The sequence below is a fragment of the Dipteris shenzhenensis genome, chromosome 1, assembly GCF_047967505.1.
Source record: "Dipteris shenzhenensis isolate YYH24624 ecotype China chromosome 1, Dip_SZ_1.0, whole genome shotgun sequence".
Taxonomy (NCBI): Eukaryota; Viridiplantae; Streptophyta; class Polypodiopsida; order Gleicheniales; family Dipteridaceae; genus Dipteris; species Dipteris shenzhenensis.
This window is the reverse complement of record NC_141596.1, coordinates 52,719,555-52,743,457: the sequence shown is the minus strand read 5'-3', so window position 1 is coordinate 52,743,457 and position 23,903 is coordinate 52,719,555. Positions and strand designations below refer to the sequence as shown.

At 44.2% G+C, this 23,903-nt stretch overlaps 1 protein-coding gene across 1 annotated transcript in view; it reads left to right on the top strand.

Annotated features, from left to right (window-relative positions):
- LOC147906018 (haloacid dehalogenase-like hydrolase family protein) overlaps positions 1-23,903 on the top strand; it is a 279,546-nt gene that overhangs the window by 65,634 nt on the left and 190,009 nt on the right. Inside the window, exons 11-15 of the mRNA XM_087383974.1 lie at positions 7,578-7,656; positions 11,513-11,573; positions 12,030-12,105; positions 12,287-12,397; positions 12,568-12,663. Coding sequence (XP_087240100.1) covers positions 7,578-7,656; positions 11,513-11,573; positions 12,030-12,105; positions 12,287-12,397; positions 12,568-12,663 — 423 coding nt within the window. The remainder of the gene's footprint in view (positions 1-7,577; positions 7,657-11,512; positions 11,574-12,029; positions 12,106-12,286; positions 12,398-12,567; positions 12,664-23,903) is intronic.

Here is a 23,903-nt window from a genome sequence, read left to right as displayed (position 1 = left end):
CCTCATGACCATGATCTAGGGCAGCAGCAATAATAGTGACAACAAGTCCCTTTTGCTGCTTTTTTTTTTCAGAAGCGATGCGTTTGCGACATTCAATAATGTCATGTCTTGGCTTCCAGCAATAATTACAACGTTTGCTGGTTTTTTTCTTTGCATCAGACGGGGAAAAATTAGATGAGTGTCCAGCAGTAGATGAGCCTCCAGAAGGCTTGGGTTTGCTGTAATTTGCCCGTTCTTTCCCTTATTTTTTGTGATGAGCGACAAAAACCTGATCTGCAATTTGAGAGGCTACACGATTTGTGTGACTCTGCTCTTCCTACAAGAGAAGGGAAACAAGCTCGTGTTGGGATTGCCCATGGCAACCAGCGTCAATGTAGAAGCAAACCCCTGGTTGGACTTAGGAAGTCCATTGAGTGTCGTGGATACTACCTGAGCATCTGAAATAATTTCATCCACATTAATGAGCTGCTCTTGAAATTCCTTGAGTTTTGTAATGTATGCATTCATGTTGTCCCACGCAGCCTTTGATATTTTGCAAGACCAAATGTGAGGAATGATGTCTCTTGACTGAAAAAGCAATGATAGAAAGAATGTGCTTGGGCATCTCTACCATCCCATCTGGCCTGTTTGGGTGTGGGAGGAGTGGCTGGACTAGTAGCAGATCCATAGGTGGCTGTAAGAGCTACACCAGCTGTAGCACTAGATCCAGAAGTGGCTGTAGCATTTATAGAAGTGGACGCCACAGAGGAAGGTCGAAGATCTGATCCTAAGACGACACCCCAAAATTTTTTGGCAACCAACAAATGTTTCACCATGTATGACCACATGGGATAATTGGGTCGATCGAGCCTGTCCTCAGCTGAGAACATACCCATCCAATCGTTGCTTCCCATGGCAAAAATAAATCCCTAAAGGAAATATGTGCACTCAAGAGTAGCCTCAAGGCTTTCACTGCAAAATGAGCTGGCTGTCCAAAAATGACAGCAAATGTCAGGCAATGACCAACCAAAAATTGACTGCTCAAACAATGAGCTAAATGCACGTGCTGTCCCCAAAAATATGACCTGCAAAACAATATCTCTCTGGTCAAAGAACCCCCCTGCCAAAGATAGTTGTCCTGCAATTATATCAGCCCAAAACAAGTGGCAAATGTCTGCAAATGTATCCAATGATCAATTGAGCTGTAAATGTCCCCGATGGAGGCTGTGCGCCTCAAATCTGACAAGACAACAAGCCCAAAATGCATAATATACCCAAATTGAGGTGAATAAAGAAAATGTCACTGCAATGTGGTTTATATGCGAGCAGCTCAGAAATTTCAAAAAATGTTGAAATCGGACCTCAAAAACTCCAAAAATAGTTGTTGGACTGTTTTTCTGCTCCCAAAATAGGTTTCCGGCGATGAAATGAGGCACCGGACTGAGCTGGAGCAAAATGGCAGGTAGGAGCAATGGGAGAGCACGAGGGAAGGCAGGTAGGAGCAAGAGAACCTGCTCTAATACCATTGTTGGGTGTAGGAAGCAATGGAACGGGCGTGGAGTGCGGGAAGCAAACAACAAGTTGGAGTAAAACGTAGTACTGCTCAAATGGATAAGAGGAGAATAGAAAGGGTGGCTTGTATGCCCCCAAGTCAACCATATGGTTGATCAAAGAAGTCAACTCATAGAGTTGACCTGATCTACAAGGCTCATACCAAGGCTAAGTGCTAACAGGCATGGCCGTGACTCGTTGCAGGGTAACTCTTTGAGAGCTGAGAGCATGATCACAGGTTTTTTCTCCACCGTTGGCTTTATAGGAGTCTAGACACTCATATTTTCTTAATTCAAAAGGGACCTCCTCTATGGCAGATGTCATTCATAATGATGGCACTCTTCTATCCTTTCATTTGGCTGCTGGAAAATATGGATTAGGGATGCATTATCGTCCTGTATGGCAGGCCATTACTTGAATGCTTCTGCCTTTTCAGCCAATACCACCTTTAGAACTTCATGGCAGGCTTCAGGATTGGACTCTTCTTCTAGCACACTCGTCCACTCGTTAGCAGATACTGGGTTCGTTACTAGGCACTTTGGACTCTCTGGAAAGATAGAAAGCAAAGAGTCTATGGTGATCCTAGTTTTTCTACTTCCGTTTTCTTTCGTCGCTCTTTGCAACAATCTCAAATTATGCCTTGCATATTCTGTTGTTCAGGCTGAAATGTGGCATCATTTGGCTGATTATCTCTAGAGAGGAAATTCCTTCATATGCAGAGATTTCAACTCCTCTGCCACTGAAGGGTCTTATTTATAGGCATGTATTGCATGCCTTGGTAAATGCAACTGGGCATGGGATTGTTTCTCTTCAAATATGCAAATTTTGAACAAAGATTGTAGCAAATGCTATCTGGGTGACTTATGCAAGAAAAATGACAAATGCAAAGGATCAAGTTCAGCTTTACAATTCTGGCACAGCAGCACCAATTGTCACTTAATGAGCAATCTGACATTCAGGCTGCCCCTCGTTTGGCTGAGAATGATCAACAGAAGTTAAGAAAATGGCAGCTTTGTTCTCGTCAAAAAGCTATGCAGGATACAGGCTGGTCTTTGAATATTTTTTTCAAATGCTTCCATACACCAGCAGATGCATCCTTGCATTTGCTGCTGTGTCAGAATAGTTTGTGGACAGTGAGGAAGCAACAGCTTGATGATGCGGTCTGACACTATTATGCTGATTTGTTTGCAGCCCCTCCTTTTTAACCTACAAAGGTTGATGCCTGGGAGGTCTTTCTTTGCAATGTTCACTTGCTGCTCCTCCAGTAGACCTGTCTGGAGTCAGGGGTTCAAGCACCCAGGCCCCCCCGTAGTAGCAGCAACAGGTTACAGGTGTTGTGGAGGATCTAGAGTGTGCTGCTCCTCTTACGCACCCCTCCACCTTGGTAGAGGAGGATGCCTAGAGCTTCAAGGCATCAGCGCAACAACGAGCCTCCTCTGGACCATCGACTGACAGGCCCTCCTTCAGACCCTCCCCCTCCCCCGCGTCACACAACAGGCTCATCCGCTTCCCCCTCCCCCCACGCTTCTTCCTCTGGACCTAGCCTTGTTCCCTTGCCCTCGGGTAGGGGCAGGCCAAGCCCTTTGCCCCAGCCCCTTCTTTACTCCAGCAGCCCGTTTCCCCTCCCCTGAAGGATACTTCCCCTTCACAGGTACCAAGAGAAGGGTTCCTTCCTCCATGTTTTCAGTTCCGCGTTTATGCACTAGGCTCCCTCTGTTGAGGAAATTCTAGAGGCTGGGGCCGTGGAACTACTACCTTGAGATTCCAGACCTATACCCCATGCCTCTAGAACTAGAAGTTTTGATTTTGCAACTCCGAAAAGGGGATTCAATTAGTGTGGTGGACTCCCACATGCACCCTTTTTGGGTTCATCAATTTGCCTCAATAAATGTGAAGAAGGAACCCCGACGATGTTCGATGCCATGATGGAGAACCTGTTGTATATCGGATGATGGGATGAGTGGGTGGGCCATAGAGGTAGGATCTGTGACTAGCCTATGGGGCTTCTGCTCCTTTCTAGGTCGGTGTTTTCCTAGAGAAGCCGGGCTCAGGTCTAGCAGTAGAGTGATTTGCATGCTGCCTTAGGTGGTGCTCATGCACCCGCATTACTGGACGCTTCAGTAATGTGCTCAACTGATTGGGGTAGATATTTACTTCATGTTGCAGCGGGCACGGAAGGTTGGCATTGACCTAGTTGTCGTGACATTGGTACGCCGGCGCAGAGACACAGATTACTCTCCTTCCAAATCTCCTTCAAACTCCCCCAAAAAGGGGGATACAGAGGCAGCCAATGGGGGCCCCCAGCAAGGGCTAGGCGTCTTGGGTTGCAGACGCAATCCAAGGGAGCAGCTAGGAGCTATAGTCCCAGGCTATTTGTCGGAGACATGCTCTTCAGCAGCGGGAGAGAGCTTTGCGGAAAGACCTACTTTTAGAGAGACTTAGAGAGTAGGACTAGGGAGCCCTTCTCTCTTTTGCGTTGGGTTCAACAGGGTTGCCCTCTCGCCCCTTTCCTTGTTCTCTTCGTGGCGGAAGCACTCAATTTTTTTTGGCGATTGTAGCCAATGGGCCTTGCAGGGATGAGACAACCAATTCAACACGAGGAGGAGCACTCAAAGCTTGCAGATGGTACAGCCTTGTATGTGGAGCGATCAACCGCGAGCCTGGATGTTGTCAGGGAGGCCCTAGCTATTTCTGCGAGCCCTCTAGGGCACGGATCAACTGGGGTAATTTTATTGGCTTCTTCACGATTACAGAGGAGGTTCAGGAAGTCCATGATTGGGGTGGTGGATTCCGTGGGGGCAAATTGCGAGATACCTTGGCTGCCAGGTAGGTATTGATATCTCAGTAGAGCAACAGATTGCCCCTGTTTTAGAGAGCATTGGAGCTTGGCCAAACTCTCCTTAGCCGGCAGAGCACTAATAGTCAACCAGGACCTTCTTGTCAAAGAATGGTACATTGCCTCTTGTTGGTGCTTCCATGGGGGGTGTATGGGTAGCTGAGACGCTTGGTGAACAACTTCCTTTGGGCTGGATCAGATGGCACACGAAGCCCAAGTGGCATGGCAGACAGTGATTATGCCGCAAGCACAAGAAGGTTTGGGTATCATTGATCCGAAGATGCTCCCTCTTGGGCAAGCTAGTGATACGTCGTCTTACTCCAAGCATGGAGCCTTGGAAGCTTCTCCTCCACTAGGGGCTTCTTGGGAACAATCTATGCACAGATAGACAATGGCAGCAATTCCACAGCTAGATCTTTTCAGAGGCTTCCCTCATAGGTTACTGCTCCCCTTTCATGAGGCGGCCTTTTATGTCTGGCAACATGCGGGGGAGGGCTCATTCGTGCCAACCCTTCCTGCAGGGAGGGGTTTGAGAGGTTGCCACTCATTTGGCATCAGAGGTCAGAGATGTGGGGGGGGGTATGCTAGGCCAGAGGATGCACATTGGTTGGGCGCATTGGGATAGTGGAGACCAGATCTTTCGGGTTTTGGAGTTAGCTCCCTAAGGGATACATAGACCAGAGTGCAGGCTCTTTCACATTTGATGGGGCAAGCATATGGACTGCGGAGATAGATGCAGTGATCCACGCCCTGATGGAAGGCACAATCCTTGAACCCCTCATAGCTGGTCTAGGCAGTTCTCACATACAGGTGGTGCAACTCAAGGTTCAATTTTTTCGAGAGTTTTTTGGATCCTATCGTTCACAGGTTTTAAAAGGTGGGGTTAGGAGGCGTGTTGCAAACAGAGTCAAAGAGGTACGGCTGGGATGAGGCAGCCTTGGAGACCTTGAGTGGCACGGATCAGGATAGGGAGCCGCCTAGCCAAGAGGTGGCACATTGATTCGGACACTGTTCTTTCATCCGTGGAGGGAGCGGTTGGGCACCTATAGCTCTAGGAGGGTTGACCTCTTTGAGACATTCAATGGGACCTCTTTGAGACATTCAATGGGACCCTGGAGAGTGGTTCTAGCCAGCTCGGAGGTGCCCTTCTTCTTGTACATGACTCACATGGGGCGGCACCTTCAGTTCGAGATAGCCGCTAGAACACCCTCGAGAGAGCACCACAGGGTTGAGCAAGAGGTTCCCCACAAGGTCATCTCTCATTTTTGGCCTCTTCTTTGGATCAGTCTAAGACCACAAAAGATTTCTTATTTCTTTTGATTATTGGCTCATTGGGGATTGCCTATTGAGCCCCTGGTTAAAGTAGATGCGGATGAACGCGGGTGCTTCTGCTGCGCAGAGGTCTAGAGACGATCCCCCACTGTCTGTGGGGCTGCCCTACGGCTCAGAGGATATGGCTAGTGGCCTTCAAGATTGTGGTACACATGTAGCGGCCTCATTGCTTGCATTTCCAATGTCTGAGCATGGTTCTCTCTTCGACTGGAAAGCCTTCATTAGAGTGCTGTTTTTTACTCTCCTCTTGCTATACAACAACCAATCAGAACTTACAATCTCATGAAGTTGGGCATCTGGTTCATTGATGATGTGGTAGATACTCAGGGGCGTATTCTCTCTTTTCCGGCAGCATGTCAAAAATACAATCTTGGGATGCATCATAGACCCATATGGAAAATTATTACAGATCTCTTACTCCCTTTTGTTCCGATTCCATCTTTGGAAGTAAGAAACAGACTTCAAGATTGGCATCTTCAGTGTCCAAGTCCAGGATTATCTCCTCAGCCTTTGCATCTTTTGACTTTCATACAGGCTTATCGATTGATTTTACCTCCTCCATGGATTGCTCATCATGCAAATGCTCTTTGGCATCTGAATAAGTCTTTAACTTGGTGGAAAGGAAAATTGAAATTGATATGGAAGTTGAAAATGCCATTAAAGCAGAGACTCTTTTTCTGAAGATGTATTGTTAGTATTTTTCCAATGGGAGTGAAGTTGGCTCAAAGAAGGATTGCCTCTCCTCTTTGTCCACGATGTCATCATACTCCTGAGAGTATTTAGCACTTATTGTGGTTTTGTTCAAATTCCGGAGACCTTCTAGACAAGATCTCCTATTTTTTATCTCTCAGATTTCCAGCACACAGGTTCTCGAGGTTTTTCTGGATGTTTGGCAGATTATCAGCTTCTTTGTCACAGTATTCTCTTTTCTTTCATTGGATCAGATACTGGGCCTTATGGACCCTTTGCCTTCAGCGGCCAGGCCTCATTGCAACAGTCCTTATATGATGCCTTGCATGAGGAAGGTTTGGATGTTTCTTGCATTCAGCTTTTCTTTTACTGTTTCTGATGGATAGGGCATTGGCTCTTTTCTTGAGCACTGCCCTGTTGTAAAATGGATGTTTCATAATATAATGTTTTTAGTTTCACCAAAAAAAAAAAAAAGTGTGTGTATATGGCTTATACTGATTGATCATGATGTATATATGGCTTATACTGAAATTTTCAGGTTAGTAGTAATTACTCCACTTTTGTAGTAATTACTCCGCTTTTGGATGTCATAGTAGCTAGTCCCTGCTATGCATGATGGAGTTTATGGTTTTCAATCTTATGAGTGACTCTCGTGAGATTGAAACTGTACTATGTTGTGTTTTTAGAGGATGAGTTTGGGAATGTTCCTGGATTCATCTAGGTATATAATTATGAATGTAATTATTTCACAGCAATAAAATATTTCTTCTCACCCAAAAAAAAAAGTGTGTGTATATATATATATATATATATAGGTTTTATGATAGCTTAGGGCTTTATTTTACTGCAATATAAGCATTTTCTACAGTGATAGAGCTTTACCTTATCTCTATGCCCAATAGTGTGCTGCATTCTTTTCTTATCACTGAATCTTTACTCTCTTGTAATGTCTTACACATTAAACGACTTTATTGGACAGTTCACTTCTTTGACCAAAGTTCTCTATATCCCTCACATGCCTGAACCATGAAGGGAAAATGCTCTATCTGGCTGTCCTGGAACACTTTGTTTGCATTTGTCCAGGAGTCAGTTCTATCATTTGACATGCAATTTGAAAGATTGAATTGTTTTTATCTCAGGTTCCACTTCTACTTTGCAATTAACATTCACTGTTCCTGGATGGTTGCAGGCCATGTCATATGCATCGCCAAGGGCTCTGCTGAATGCATTAATGGGTTTAGTTGAGCCACCGATCGCAAGTGGTATTGGTATATATAGGGGCATCTCATGCTGGTTGCACTGTGGATCACAAATGCTGATGATGCTATGTTCTTTGACCTGTATTTTCTGAAGTTTAGAAAGCAGTTTGAACTTCTTGTTTTTTATCATGCTGTGAATGGACTACTGCAAGTACCTTTAATGGAGACTATTTGTTTTGATTTCCAAACTGTCCAATAGCTGATCCTTACTTTATGGGGAGCACTCATTAAATATAAACTATTAGTACAAAATTGTCTGCCAGCCTCAGTAGGTGATTAGCTGTTGAATGGGCATATACGTTTTTGCCTATGGTTCTTAGGGTTCTGGCCTTTGGTGCTACTTGTCTTTTCTCAGACAATTTTTTTTTTTTAATGTTATCTGAACTTGTGATACAAAGCTTACACTTCTCTGTCTCAGGAAAGAAATGAAATATGTATTATTTTTTCAAACAGAATGAGGGAGAAAAAGACGTCTTTCCTCTGCAAAAAGAAAATAACAGCAGGGGAGTCGTCTGAACTGCCAACTATATAGAATGGAAAAATTTCAGAGGCGAATGGGATGCTTCAAGGAGTGACAATGAGCTTGAATAAATATACAGCATGGAAGCCTCGACCCCTCAAACTATGATCATATCTGCTGGTAGTGAAGAAAAATTGTCAGCTCCACCTGAGATTTCAGTTCATATCGGAAACCCTGCATAGGTTGCAAAACATTGCCACTAACATGAGTTCAAGCTATGAAGATGGCAGCAACTAAATCAGAGAAGAGAGTAGAGGAAAGGCTAAAGCTTTCCTAAGCCATTGAACAGCAGTATGGCTTGGAGATAACCAGAGATATTTCCTTAAGTTTCTTGAATGTTGAATGACCGAGGAAGATAAACAGTCTAAAAAGGAAGCAGCCTCCTTAAGTACCAAGGTAGAGCAACAGTCTACAATTTCAAAAGATGGGGAAGCTGCCTGTTCACAAAGCATCGCTCTAAGGTGCTGAAGACTGACACCAACATATGTAAACAACTCTGTACTGCAGCAACAATTGAACACATCCACAAGTAGTGTTTCCTTGCAACCAGAGTAATATTGGATGTATTCTAGTGTTATAAAGGTAAATTTTCTTGGCAATCAGAGCTCACTTGAATTGTATCCTACGAGCACAGGCTCAATGATGCTACAGTGCGTGTGGGAAAGGGGTTCACCGAAGCTACAAGTTGATTCACGTTTTGCAAGCTTAGGATCCATTATCAGTCTGCAGTAGTTTGAAGCAGGTATCATGTGTAAAAAAACTACGAAAGCGCACTAAGCCAGCTCTAAACCTTAGCCAATAGCAGTGGAGGGAGTCGTTGAGGAAAGCAGCCTCACTGGGTTGAGGCATTAGGTTTTTCAGGCAGAGCATTGCTCCCTGCTGTTTCTCATCAACATCATTTTTTTCATAGGCTTCCCCTTGAGTTCGTTGAAGGTTGTTCCCTGCTTTTTTCTTGTCCAGGTCTTATCGTTTATAAGCCAACAACAGTGTTGTTGGCTTCATAAGCCTCCCGTTTGAGTTTGTTGAAAATGCTTGTGGGAAGTTGTGTTACTAGCTTCACTTTGAAAGTTGTTTCCCGCCCTTGCTCAGAAGAAAAGGAAAGAAGAACGGAAAAAGTAGCATGTCCTAAAATAAATCCTCATTGACACATGATGTGCAAAAGGGAAACAAGATAGCTCTAAATTCTTTCAGCGAAAACATGGCAGAATTTTCCATACTCCCTTGAAGATTTCCCCCCCTTGAACTGGCTCGAAGTAGCACATTGCTAAGGTCAGGTTGAGCAACAAAGTGTTATCTGAAAATGTATTTTGCTGCTTTTAGAGGGGCTTAGTAGGTTTTAGTGATATTGTACAGAAGGCTGTGTTGGGTTGTTTTATAAGTCCACGTCTGCCATGGAGTCTAGAGGGAGGTGGGGTGTTGAGTGAGCTTTCAGATGGGACTTGTTTCGTATACAATCAAATAAGTCAATGTACGGTCGTGTACCCAAGGGGGGGGGGGGGGTAGAGTGGTTTGATTAAGGAGTATGAGACTTGGTGTAAATAGAACTTGAGAAATGTCTGGAAAGTTGAAGAGGATGGCTTTCCATGTATGTAACAAGGCACGTACGGGATCGAGGAGGTGTACAGTAAAAAGGAAAAAGAAGGAAGATCAGCTGTTTTGGTTCTCTCTCTCTCTCTCTCTCTCTCTCTTTTAGCACTTACCACTCAGCAAGGGCCTTAGTGAGCCCTTTGCTTCAGCCCACAATGGCTTGTATGGGTTACAGATATTTTGTACTTTGTCTCATAGACCAGTGAGGTCTCTTGAAAACGTTAATACACCTTTCTTTCTTTCTTTCTTTCTCTCTCGCGGATCAAGTTTTCTTCAACGTAGCGTAGGGGGGGGGGGCGCAAACAGTAGCCCATTGTCAGCCCCAGGCTGAGCTGAGCCCCAGGCTCAGTCTGGTGTTAGAGACAGCAAAGGGGCCTGCAAATTATTCACAAGAGATCACAAAGCTCTCGAAGGCTTTCATGGAGAAGAAGCATGGTATCTCGAGTCCCATAGTTACAAAGGAGCGGGAACGTTCCGAAATTTCAAGTGCTTTGACAGGAACGTTCTAGGAAGGGGGAACGGGAACCGGAACGCCACGTCAAATGACACGTCATCAATTCATATAAAAATATATCAATCATGAAAAGAATGAGTAGGTGGAGGGAGTAGATGGATGGAGGGAGGGAGTAGATGGAAGGATGGAGGGAGAGAGTAGAAGGATGGAGGAAGGGAGTAGTTGGAGAGCCGCTGGATGGAGGAGTCGGGCTGCTGAAGGAGGGAGAGAGTAGGTGGAGTGCTGCAAGTGGAAATGGTGGAAAAAAGGCGGCCGCCGCTCACGGAAGAGGGTTGAGGAGGAAACCCTAAACCCGGAACGCCGGGTTTAGGTCTGGAACGGCTTCCGGAATGGGGTTCCCTGGTAACATCCTGGCTGGAACGTTCCAGACAGGTTCCAAGGGGTTCCAAGGGGTTCCAGGGTTCCCTCTTCTCTGGAACGGGGTTCCACGCGTTCCGGATTGGGGAACAGAGTTTCTTGGTAAATATAATCTCGACCCACTCGACCCCTACAACGAAGAAATTGTCTTTTGCTGCCATTACTGGTTTTGTCCCGACTCCTCATTTGAACTATCAAAGGCAACGAAGCAAACTTATGGGCTTGAACCTACAGGAACAAGTTTACTATTTACAGCAAGAACTCAGAGAGGCTAAGGCCCTACTTGCCTCTTTGGAGATGAAAGTTTTCAATATGGAAAACAGGAAATCATACAAAAAGTTTTACAGATACAAAATGAAGCAGCGCTCAAACCAAAATTGGTAACCAAAGTCCAGGACTTAGTTACCACTCAGGTCAAATCAATCAAACACGAAATTACAACAAAGATGGACAACAAAATCAATACATGTCATGTCTATGAAGAAGTACAAGAACAAGGAAGACGAGCTAATAATACCTGACATTACGAATAAGAGGATTACTTGAGGGCTGGCAGGATGGGAGCATGGCAGAAAAGCTTGAGCATGTCACAAAAGCCATCCCCCAAATTGAATGGGACTCGGAAGATATGGTTTGTGTCCTTTTTGTTTAGAAAAGTGACAGATAGAAGCCTTTGTTGAAATTCAGGATTCTTATCTCTGTCTCATTTTTCCATTTGGTCTGAGTTTCTGTAAACATCGATGACTGGGGTTTTGTTGTGTATATTTAACGTGTGGCAACAATTTTCTTATTTGGACAGGATGTTTGCCGACAAATTTAGTAGTTTAAATTTGTTAGGAGTGCCTGCTTTAAAATTATGCTTACAGGGTATTATTTTTGCGATGCAGAAGCAAATGAGTTGGACCGTGTTGCAAAGTTTATAAGCTACATCGATGACCTGGAGAGGCGGTAGGAGATTGCAATTTTTTCAACTTAAGCTTGAAAACCTATCTGGAATTGCAGTCATGTTCTGGTAGATAACAATAATGTGGATGCCATGTTCTGCTTTAATGTGTTGCATGTATCATGAGTTAAATTGAACGGCCATTGAAGGCAGAATTTCAAAGTAGAGACAGAAAATATTTTTCCTCACTTTGAAGCAAGCCATTTCTTGACCTTCGAGTAATGCGTCAAATCTCTTGGCGAAAATAAAAATCTTAAAAAATAAAAACTTGTGGCAAAGCTACCATGTTTTATCAGGGGTTTCCCTCAGTAAGGCGAGAGATCACTCTATCTGTTTTGTTCTGTTTAATCAGGAGTTTCCCTCAGTAAGGAGGGAGAGCACTCTGTCTGCTAGTATACACATGTGACTTTTTGACTTTCACTCTGTTAGTCTGTGCTTCTGCATGCTTGGTTGCCTTTCAGTGGAGGAGGACAGCAGGTACCAGAATTCCAGCCAAGGCTAGAGTGGCTTAATACAACTCCTCTTCGGTTGCGAAAGGTAAATTATTCATCCTTTTTCAAAAGAAACTCATTGTTTTCTGGAATTGGAAAGGGAATTTCTGCTGTTTTACGCATCTTAATATATGTACATGAATAATTCTACTCTGCTGATCCACCTGTGTTTGTCTCAAGTTTTATCCCTGCTAAGAGCTTTCTGTAAACATCACTGTAAATTTCAGGAACTGTTGGGGAAGGTGGTGGTCTTAGATTTTTGGACATATTGCTGTATAAATTGCATGCATATCCTGCCTGACTTGGAGTATCTTGAGAAGAAGTACAAGGGACAATCAGTAAGCTCGTGTTTGTAATATGGCTTCAAAATTCCTGTACTAGGCTTTTGCCCTTCTGCTGCTACTCGCAAGTTTACAGAAAGCTTCATAAAAAGTAAAAACTGGCATACAGGGTTATGTAAAATTTCAATATGGAGTTTCAAATTCTGATATACATAGATTCAATGCAGCTCACAGTTGTTGGAGTCCACTCTGCAAAGTTCGACAATGAGAAGGATCTGAGTGCCATTCGCAATGCAGTGCTCCGATACGACGTGACACATCCAGTATGCATGAGTCTTCTACAACAGTTTGGATTAGAATCATAGTTCCATTCTTGAATAGTTCTTGTATTATGAACTGCAGTTCCATGTTAATAATGGCTTATTGTTTTATATATAAGGAAGGAGTAATTACTTAATGAAATACACCTGAAAGGCATCTTTCTGTACCAGGCTTGGCCTTCACAAGAAGTTTGCACCTTATTATATTGTATCTTATTATGTTGTGATACCAGTGGCTCAAAGATATAGCTAGGTTATTGGATTTGCAGGCTTGAATGAAGGAAACTAACCTAGATATGGTAGTCATATAATTCTGTAGAGGTAGTCAGATGAAGAATTCTTGAGTCTTTTCAAAACAAGAGCGACGCCTATGTTTTGTTTTCAATATCTTTAACCTATTAACAATGGACAGGAGGAAAAAAAAGAGAGGACATGTGGCAGCTTAGAAAACAAGAGCTTGCCACGTGTCACAAAGAAGATGCTCCTAGATGGAGGCTTTGAGAGCTAGGAGGAGATGGAAAGACAAGAGGCAAGCTTTGAGTGGGGAGGAGGTTGGAAGACAAGAGGCAACTTTGGGAGGAAGGAGGATATGGAAGGTCAAGGGAATGTAGGGAGGAGATGGAAGGTCTCAAAGCCTTGCGTTAAGAATCAAATCTTGAAGAGGACGCTGATCAATACATGTGCAAAAAGGAGTTTCGAGTGTTTAAAATATGCAATTGTTTCGGTCTTGGCCATTTCTGAATTAATTTTTGGTTGATCCATTTCCTTGATTCCAGCAAAGCAGGCAAATGAGAGCTCCATTGGATCTAGACAAATAAAGCAAATTGGGTTCCTGAATCTAGAGTTGACGAAAGAAGCTAGCATGAAATCATTCAGATTTAGGGGAGAATGAGGCCTACCTTGCAGTATTTAATTTATAAACCGCCATTGTCGGATTATTGGAAACTTTTTCACTAAACTAATAGTATAATCTCTAGAAGAATAGAGTCACATTTACAAAACGAGCTGAATGGAGTGATTATATGCGTGCTTTTGGACAAATTGCTTGATGCGCTCCATCTGATGTTGAGATGATGGTCCTCTTCCAATGTATAAGTGGATCTCTTGCAACGTCTTGCATTACTCTTAAGCCACAGCCAGTTATGAGGCCATTCACATAAGAAACTGATCGAACGATGCGATCATGACTGCCTAAAGCAAATGCTTTCTACTGGCCAGCTGAGGGAACATCCACCATCAGATAGGGAGTGGTTGAGGATAGTCATGTATCTCTGCCCTTGCAAAGCAGGGGTTCAGTACTCGTAGATATTAGGCATAATTGACCTTCTCTTATTCTCAGCTCTTAAGTAAATTCAAGAATAGGTGTACTTGGGTGCTCTCCTATCCTGCCCACGAGTCTCTTTGACATGCATGCATCTTTCAACAGAACCTTTATTTCAGCATGTATTGTTGTTTGAGCTGTGTGGGCATCCATGTCCCTCTCTATAATTACCAAATGTGGTCTTCCGCAATTTTTCATAGATTTGTGGTGGTGGCATGGATAAATGAGGTCGAACTGGAAAACGAGTGGGCAAGACACTAATACATGATGGGTTTGACATTGTGACAAGTTCATTTAAGCATTGGCATTTATTCACCTCTCCATAGTAACTGAATATAGTTTTCTCCTACACCTTACTAGTACACTTTACTATCCTTCTAGCTGTTTTGCATGGATGTAGAATTACTGTAGGGGTAAATGAGGTCAACATGGGAAGGGGGTGTGCATGACATTCATACATGATGCGGTTTCTCCGCCTTTTATGGATCGTTTGGCTTGAATTTAGGAAGTGGGCATGTGTGGGTTGTTTGATTTATTGATTTTAATGTTCCTACATGTAACCAAGGGGAAAGGGGCAGATTTGGTGAAGGGCTAAAGATGACAGAAAGGAGGAGAGGGTAGGGGAGATGAAGCAAGGGAGAGAGAGACAGAGAGAGATGGGAGGAAAGAAAGGGGGGGGGGAAGAGATTGGGAAGAGAGAGAGTGTCTGAGAGTAGGAGGAGAGAGAGAGTAGGCACGTAGGAGAGCGGGAAAGGAGGTGGGTGGGATAAGATTCAAATCAATCCATAGTACATGAGTGGTAGGGGGTTGACTTATATAGTTCCAACCTTAGCCCCCAATTTCCCACCTGTTTCCCACTTTTTCCCTCATTACAGCCATCCCTTTCCATAGAATTTTGTTGTCAAAATTTTATATCCTGGCTGTTCGAAAAGGTGCAGCAAACAGCAACTACTAATCAGCCCGGTAGGATGGGGGTAGTCCTGGACAATGCTTTCTGGCTGCCATGAATTCTCATCCTCAGGGAGTCCCGGCCACTTGATAAGATACTCTATGTAGATCCTGTTTTGGAGCACATGGTCTCTCCGGGACAGAGAGGATGTGACCCTCCTCATCCATAGGTGGTAGCTCTGGAAGAAGTTGGACATGCTGTCCTACATGCGGCTTTAACTCCTATGCCACCTCTCCAACTTTGTGGATGATCTTGTAGGGACTGTAATACATGTGACCAAGCTTCGTGCTGGTGATACCTTTCAATGAGGCATAAGGTTCTTATGGAGGTGTAAATGCACATAATCTCCTTCAAAAGACAGATACCTCTCGCGTAAATCCGCATACTTCTTCTGCTTGGCTTGGGCATCTTGGATATTCTTCGTAGCCAATTGCAAAAGGGCATCTATTCTTTCCAAGTCACTTCTTGCTTGCTGCTTTTTAACAGCCATGTCTGCAATAAAAGGCGGTATTCCAACCTTGCATCCATGCATTGCTTCAAAGGGATCATGCCAATAGAAAGGTGCTTGATACTATTGTAATAAAATTCAGCAAGAGCCAACCACTTATCCTAGGACTAAAGTGTATCATGACAAAAGTGCCTCAAGTATTCCTCCACCCATTTGTTCACCCTTTCGGTCTGTCCATCTGTCTAAGGGTGTTAAGGAGTGCTAGGTGTGAGTAGAGTACCCACTGTTGTGAATAACTCCTGCCAAAAGTGACCCATAAATTTTGCATCTGTGTCATTGACATTTTCCTGAGGGAAGCCATGATGCTTAAAAACATGCTCGATAAATTGCCAAGCAACCTGTGATTCTGAATACTGGGTCTTAGTGGGTATGAAGTGAGCCTATTTTGTCATTCTATCCATCACCACATATATGCTATCTCATCCCCTCTCTGTAGAAGGCAACGTTGTGATGAAATTCATAGCTATGTGAGTCCATTTGCCTTCTAGAATAGGTAATGGATGTAAGAGACCTGCGGGTAGCTGGCTGTCCACCTTATTCTGTCGGCAAGGCAAGCATTCAGTGACATATTTAACCACTTGCGCCACATACCATCCCAGATGAAGCTTTGTCTGATCTTTTGGATGTCTTAGTGATACACGAATGTCTTGCTGTAGGAGATGAGTGCATTTCCTGCAAACCAGCAGCCTATACTTTGAATTTGGCACAAGATGGATTTTGTCCTTGCAGTACAACAACCCATTATGCAGCTCAAATTCAGCATGCCCTTGGCTTGAAGGCTCTTATAACTCCAAAAAAATGGAGAGTGCCTTTGAATTCTGCATGTATTCTTCTTGAATCCCACGAATCCACTCCCGATAGATGGTGGAAAGGTAGATAAACTACAAGCCCACATTCTAGACAAGGCATCAGCAATCACAATTTATTTCCCCTTCTTGTACTCAATGTCGAAATCGTAGAACTGAACTGCAGCCAACCACGTCTTTTGCTTCATGGAAAAATTGCGTTGATAAGGAAGTACTTGAGTTTCCTATGATGTGTCTTAACCTTAATCGTGCTACCGTACAAGTAGTGGTGCCATTTCTTGAAAGCATGTAGCATAGCTAACATTTCCTGATCATAAATATCATAGTTCAATACCTTGGCCTCAAATTTCCTGCTCTTGAAAGTGATAACTCCATGCTGTTATCTTAGAAGAGCCCCCAGGCCTTTGCCACTTGCATCTATCTCTACAATGAAGGGCCGTGAGAAATCAGGGCATACGTGTGAGAACAAAGATGAGCAAAAGTGAGCAAGAGAGTGAGCTGAACATAAGTGTACTGAATAGTGGACTAAAATGAAGTACAAGAAAGAAGTGAGGGGTTTTGTCACTTCAAGAAAGAAGTGAGGAGTTTTGTCTAAGTGACAAAACCCTATCTTATCCGCTAACTGTAGTTAGGGGTTAGACTGTGGTTAGGGGGAAAAAAGGGAAAAGTGCCCCTAACCCACTTATTACATTACATTGGCCACTGCCTAGAATATGATAATAATTCTAACACCCCCCTGCAGTGCCAATGTGGTGTACAAGGTGGTGATCAATCACCAAAAGGAGTTAAGTTTAGGGCACTGCGAAATGCCTCAAACTTCTCACGTGGAAGTGCTTTGGTGAAGATGTCTACAACATTGTCATGTGTTGACATATAGATCATACTGATCTCCCCTGCATGCAACTTCCTCTGACATAATGATAATGAACCTCAATGTGCTTCGTGCAAGCATGAAACACAGGTTTCTTAGCCACTGCTATAGCACTTTGACTATCAATGAGAATTAGAGAAGGACCCTCCAATAAGAGATGAAGATCAGCGAACAAACGTCACAGCCAAACACATTCAACTGTTGCTGTGAAAGCTGCCCTGTACTCAGCTTCACATAAGGAAGTAGCCACTGTAGATTGCTTCTTGCTCAACCAAGAAAGGCAATCTTTGCCCAAAAAGAAACAATTATCACTAGTAGACTACTTGGTATCATAGTCTCCAGCCCAATCTGAATCACTGTAAACATGCATCTGCAAGTCACCCCCCCTGGGAAACATCAAACCATAAGACTTTGTTCCTTGCAAATAATGGAAGATGCATTTTACAGCCTGCCAATGTGTTGTCTTTGGGCTGTGCATATATCTGCTCACCTGAGATACTTCATATTCAATATCGGGCCTAGTATTGCACAAATAAATGAGGCATCCATAGCCTCGCTGTAAAGTGTGACATCTGCTGATTCACCTGCATCATACATAGTAAGCTTCAATCCAGCTCCATAGGAGTGGCAATAGGCTTACAGTCATGCATGTTGAATCTATCCAAGAGCTTCTGCACATACTTGGATTGAGACATAACGATGCCACGCTTGTCTTATATAAACTCCTCAAATAAAAATTCAACATGCTCAAATCTTTCATGTAAAATTCAACTTTCAACTCAGCTTTAAAATCTGCAATTATTTCCTCATTTGACCTTGTGAGCAGTATGTCATCTACATAAAGAATGATGACCAAAATATCTTCCCCATCTGCTTGATGTAGAGGGTGCTTTCCATGGGACTATTATGTAATCCCTTACTTGCTAGGAATGCATCTATCTTGGCATACCATGCATGTGGGGCTTGTTTTAGCCCATATAAAGCTTTGTTAAGCTTGCAAACCTGACGAGCATTGCCAGAAGTCCCTATTAAGGAAAGCTGTTTTTATGTCCAACTGATGGACATTTCACACAATATGTGCAGCCATTGCAATAACTGACCGTATGGTGGTCATCCGGGATGTAGGAGCAAAAGTCTCCTCATAATCTATGCCCTTCTTCTGTGCATAGCCTTTGGCAACCAGCCTTGCCTTGTACCTGTCAATGGAACCATCTGGCTTCCTTTTCACCTTGAAAACCCACTTAGTACCAATGGCATGCTTGCCTAGTGGCAAATTGACAACATCCCAAGTCTGATTTTTTTCAATAGACTACAATTCAATGTGCATGGCATGCATCCAATGCACATTATTTTTTGCTTCTTCAAAAGAGCCAGGTTCTTCTTCATCAAGAAGAGTACCTGCATAAGCTGTCTCAATTGAAAGAGCCCCCCCTGCGTGCCTTACTACACTACGAGTCCTGCTAGGCAATGGGGCCTCAAGCCTATTCTCCCTGAGAGTCTGTAGCAACCAATTCGGGACTGTTTTGGCTGCGTGTATCTCTTGAATCTCTTGCCTGACAACTTCATCCACACCTTGTGGAGGTACAAAATCAACCTGTGGCTGAATCGGGGCATGTGGATCAAGAGGAGTTTGCTGTAAATTCTGATTTTCAGCATGAACCTCAGGTGGGGAACCAAATGCTATAGGAAGCATCCCCTCAAAAACATCATCTGAAGAAGCTGGAATATTAAATTCAGCATGTGTATGTGTTGAATTCTCCGAAAATATAACATCTCTACTAACAAAAATCTTGCGAGAAGCAGGATTGTAGAGACGATAGCCTTTGCCAATGACGTGTGTCTGTGCTCGGTCTATCTCAGTAACCTGAGGCATCAAATGTAGCTGAGCTTTGGCCTGCTGCACAAAGGAATCCCTATGTCTCCGCATCTCACTCAGGTAGAGCCCAATGCAAACCTGGTCGGGGAAATGTATCAGCCATGTGAGTGGTCCGAAGCCGAGCCCCTTCTGAAAGAGACAATGGTATTGTCCTTGGATCTCATAATAAGCCGGATAGACACATAGAAAATGCTCCTCTGTCTCGACCTTCCCCATGGTGCCCGATTCAAAACATAGTTTGCACACATGAGGCCTTCGAGCCAAAACCTATGAGGCAACTTTTTACTGATAAGCATGCATCTATCCATCTCCATAAGAGTGCGATTCTTGCACTCAGCTTTGCCATTTTGTTGAGGCGTAAGCCTCACCATAAGCTGATGCGTGATGCTTTTCTCCTTCAAAAATGCCTCAAACTCATGAGACATATACTCCTCCCCTCTATCTGTGCGAAGTGTCTTCACCTTGAGTCCTATTTCATTCTCAACCATAGCCACAAAGTGTTTGAAATGCATAAACACTTCTGATTTTGCCTTAAGACCATAGACCCAAGTGTAGTTGGTGAAGTCATCTATGAATGTAACATAATAAAGATAACCCCCAAAAGCAGGTGTCCTCATGGGACCGTAGACATCACTGTGAATGAGCTATAATTTGCGTGTAGTTCCCACTGCATCATCCTTCTTGAAAGGAAATCTATGCATCTTGCCAAGAATGCAACCCTCACATGCATGAGGAGGAGATGACTCCAAAGGAGGCAATGCATCAACCATAGCATGCTTTTGAAGTGTCATTAAGCTGCCATAGCTCATGTGCCCATACCTAGCATGCCATAACTCCGCATTCTGCATCGCAGCAGTGGGAGTGCTCACTGAAAGTGCAACATCGAATCTTTTTATATATCCAGCTGAAAAAGATCCCGATACAAAGTGCCAGACAACATCAAAGCATAGTCATTCTCTTTGTCTCTGACTGCACACTTAGCATCATTGAATACAACCTGAAATCCTCCTCTATTGAGAGAGGACATTGAAAGCAAATTCTTCTTTATACCTGGCACATAGAGAACATCTGAATTTCTAAAATCTATGCCATCAGTGGATGTGAGGATGATGTCCCCCACTCCACATACTGAATAAGAAGAATTATTTGCACAAGTCACCTTCTTTTTAGTAGGTGGAGGATGCAGAGATGCAAAAAAACTCTTCTTAGAAGTGATGTGCTTAGAAGCACCACTATCAAAATACCAAGTATTTAGTTTCTCATTGACACTGAGAGAGCAGGCATCTTTTGAAGGATCATAACTGCAAGTCAAGAAAGCATAAGATCATCCTCAGTAGTGGCTGTAGCATCTGCACTACCCACTGAAGAATCTGAAATGCAAGACAAAAAAGCATAGTGCTCGTCCACAAAGTTGGCTGTAACATCTCCCCCATCATGTGCATGAGGAGCTGATGCATCTGACACAGCCACACCTGAATCCCTTTTCTTTTCTTTAGCAATGCGTTTCTTGCATTCACCAATATAGTGACCTAGCTTCTTGTAGTAGTGACGAGTGCCGTTCTTTCTAGGCTTATCTGCATCACCCTTAGCCTTATAAGAGGGCTGTCGTGAATCAACTTGATGCTGATGCGCGGGCTGATTGGCATGTTGCTTTTGCTGCCCTTTTCCCTTAGGCTTAAACTTAGAAAGCATGGCATGCTCGCCAGCCCGTATTGCCATATTTCTTCGTGTCTTCTCTTCCTGCAACAGAAGTCCTACCAACTCGTGAAAAGAGAGAGGATTGCTGCCCCCCCTCAATGACAAATTCAGCGAGGTGTGGAAACCAAGATAGGACTCAGGAAGAGAATTCAGAGCGGTGGTAATCATCTCTAAATCCAGAATAACTTCATCACAATTGCTCCCTCAAATCCTGAAGGTCTGTGAGGTGAGAATTCATGGAATCTCCCTCATCCATATGCGTATGAGAAAGCTCTCTCTTCAGGAAGGAAACGCTGGCACCATTTCTTACTGCAAACATACTCTCTAATATCTCCCAAGCTGCCTTTGAGGTCTTGGATGACCGAATGTGAGGAATAATGAACCTCTTGACAGCAGAGAGAAAAATCACTAATAGAGCTTGTGCATCCCTAGAATCTCATCTTTTTTTGCTTTGCTATGGGAGCCCCTGGAGCAGCAGCTCCAATTACTTGTGCTACATTTTGACCTCTACCCCTGCTATAGGAGTGATAGGTGTAGCCACAGAATCTGGCCTTGCTTCATCTCCATTGACATAATCGCAAAGATGTCTGCCAACCAAGATGTTGCGAACCATAAAACTCCACAAGGAGTAGTTGGTGCCATCCAACTTATCCTCCTATGTGAGGACTCCAAACACCTCATTGGGGTTGTTCTGAGCCATTTTTGCCAGATAAACTCAAAAATACAGCAGACTGAACAAGTAATATCCCTTCGTGGGATGCAAAATGCACAAGTAAAATCTGCCAAAGAAAACCTTCCCACTGTGACAAATCCTGTCACGGCCTATGAAAGGCTCGAAATGCACCACAATGCTCTGCTAATTCCTCGAAAATCTGCAAATAAAATTTGCAAAAGGTGGCAAAAGTTTGCAAATTGGCTCACTCTGAGTCCAAAAGTGCTTGCAAGGCTCCAAAATGCTCTTTCGATTGCCAAATTGCATCTACAATGCAAAAGCCCTAAATTTCTGCAAGAAATTGCACTTGAAATGGACAAATGAACGAAAAGCCCCAAATTTTGCAAAAATATGCAAAAACTGTAAAAGCCACAAATTTTGTGTGTAGGTTTTGCAAAAAGCCCCACATTTGTGGAGCAGGTTTTGCAATGTGACTACAATGCCTGCAACAAAACAATATGCCCCAAATGCGCTCCGAGAATGCAAGCCAAACAATGGCTATCTGCATGAATGCCTGCCAAAGAACACCTGTGAGAATGCCCACAGAGAAAGGAACTTGCACAGAAGGCCTGTACGAAATCCATACAATGTACGAAATAGTTGCGGTGTTGCTGTACAGAAATCCGTACACAGTACGGATAGAATGGCGCAAGAGCTATACGGACGTACGGCGCCAATGTACGGAATTGTACAACGCATGCAAAGTACCTAGGTACAATGCTGTACGGACAGAGGCGATGTCACATGTGCGGAGAGCTATTGGGTACAGACAGTACTGAATGCAAGTATGGGATCCGTACGTTGTACGGATGGCGGCAGAAGACCGGCGTGCAAATTTTGGACTGCTCACGGGAGCAATGTACGGCGCCGCTTCAGATCCGTACATGTGTACGGGAGATGGAGCAATACGGACGCAAGTTGCACGCCTGAAAGCTGTACAGACGGGAGCTAGCTGAGAGCAGGGAGCTGGGAGCAGAGGTCCAAGAGCTTGAACTACTCTGATACCGAATGTGAGAACAAAGATGAGCAAGAGTGAGCAAGAGAGTGAGTTGAATGTAAGTGTACTGAGTAGTGGATTGAAATGAAGTACAATAAAAGAAGTGAGGGGTTTTGTCTAAGTGACAAAACCCTATCTTATCCACTAACCATAGTTAGGGATTAGACTGTGGTTAGGGGGAAAAACCTCTAAGAGGGAAAAGTGTCCCTAACCCACTTATTACATTACATTGGCCACTGCCTAGAATATGATAATAATTCTAACAATACAAGTGCAAGTGTATTACGCAAGGCATCTTTGAGGTCCTCAAAGCTGAGTTGTGCTTCTTCTGACCACTTGAGGGCATCCTTTACAAACAAGTCAGTGAAAGGGCTGCCCTCTTGGCCAAATCTTCAATAAATCTCTTGTAAAAAGAAGCAAGACCCTAAAAGCCTTCAAGTTGGGTGGGATTTTATGGTTGTGGGCATTCCCTTATGCATTTTGACCTTGGCTGGATCCACCCGAATTCCATCCCTGCTCACAATGTGACCAAGATAGTGAACCTGTTCCACAATGAAAGTGCACTTCATGGATTTAGCATAAAGCTGATGCAGCCTCAAAATTTTCAGCACCTACTTGAAATGTCTAATGTGGTCTTGCTTATTCTTGATGTGAATGAGGATGTCATCAAAAAATACCAGCACACATTTTTTTTTCCCCCCCAAAAAGAGGCTTCTATTAAGTATTAAAGAAAACCGTTAGAGCAAGCTCCATACGGGAATACGGGATACACGATGCAATGCATGAAAAGCTCAAGAGCCAAAAAGAAAGGATTGGGGCTGATAGTGCCATCTCAATAGCAACCTCGGAGAAAAAGGGAGAACCCCTCCAAACTTGAAGAAATAGAGTCCTCCTAGAAGAGGCTGCCAGTGAAGGGCCCTGCATGTTAGCCCATATGGCTATCAAAGTGTGAACCGTGTCACTCCAGCGCGCAGGGAGGAGGCAGCGTGCAGGGGGGGGCTGCAGCAGCGAGGGAGGGGAGTAGGGGGGAGCAGAAGAAGCAAGGAGGGGAGGGAGGAGCAGCAGGTAGGAGGGAGGGGAGGGGAGAGGCAGCATGCAGGGGGGGGCTGCAGCAGCAAGGGAGGGGAGCAGGGGGGGAGGCGGGGGGAGCAGCAGGTAGGAGGGAGGGGAGGGGAGAGGCAGCGCGCGGGGAGGAGGCAGCGCGGGGGGGGGGGGGCTGCAGCAGCAAGGGAGGGGACTAGGGGGGGGAGGCGGGGGGAGCAGAAGGTAGGGGGGAGGGGAGGGAGGGGGCGGCAAGGAGGGGAGCAGGAAGGAGGGCAGCAGGAGCAGCGGGGAGCAGCAGCAGTTTTTCATCCTTGCCTCTTTTGATGCCAGGTATAAAGCACACAACGGGTCGTCTATCCTGGGGATTGGAAACTTGTCACCGGCCTTCGGAATCCCCAAAGTGTGATAGATACAATTAATGAGCAATTAACAAAAATTACAGTCACTTAGAAAATTTCAGA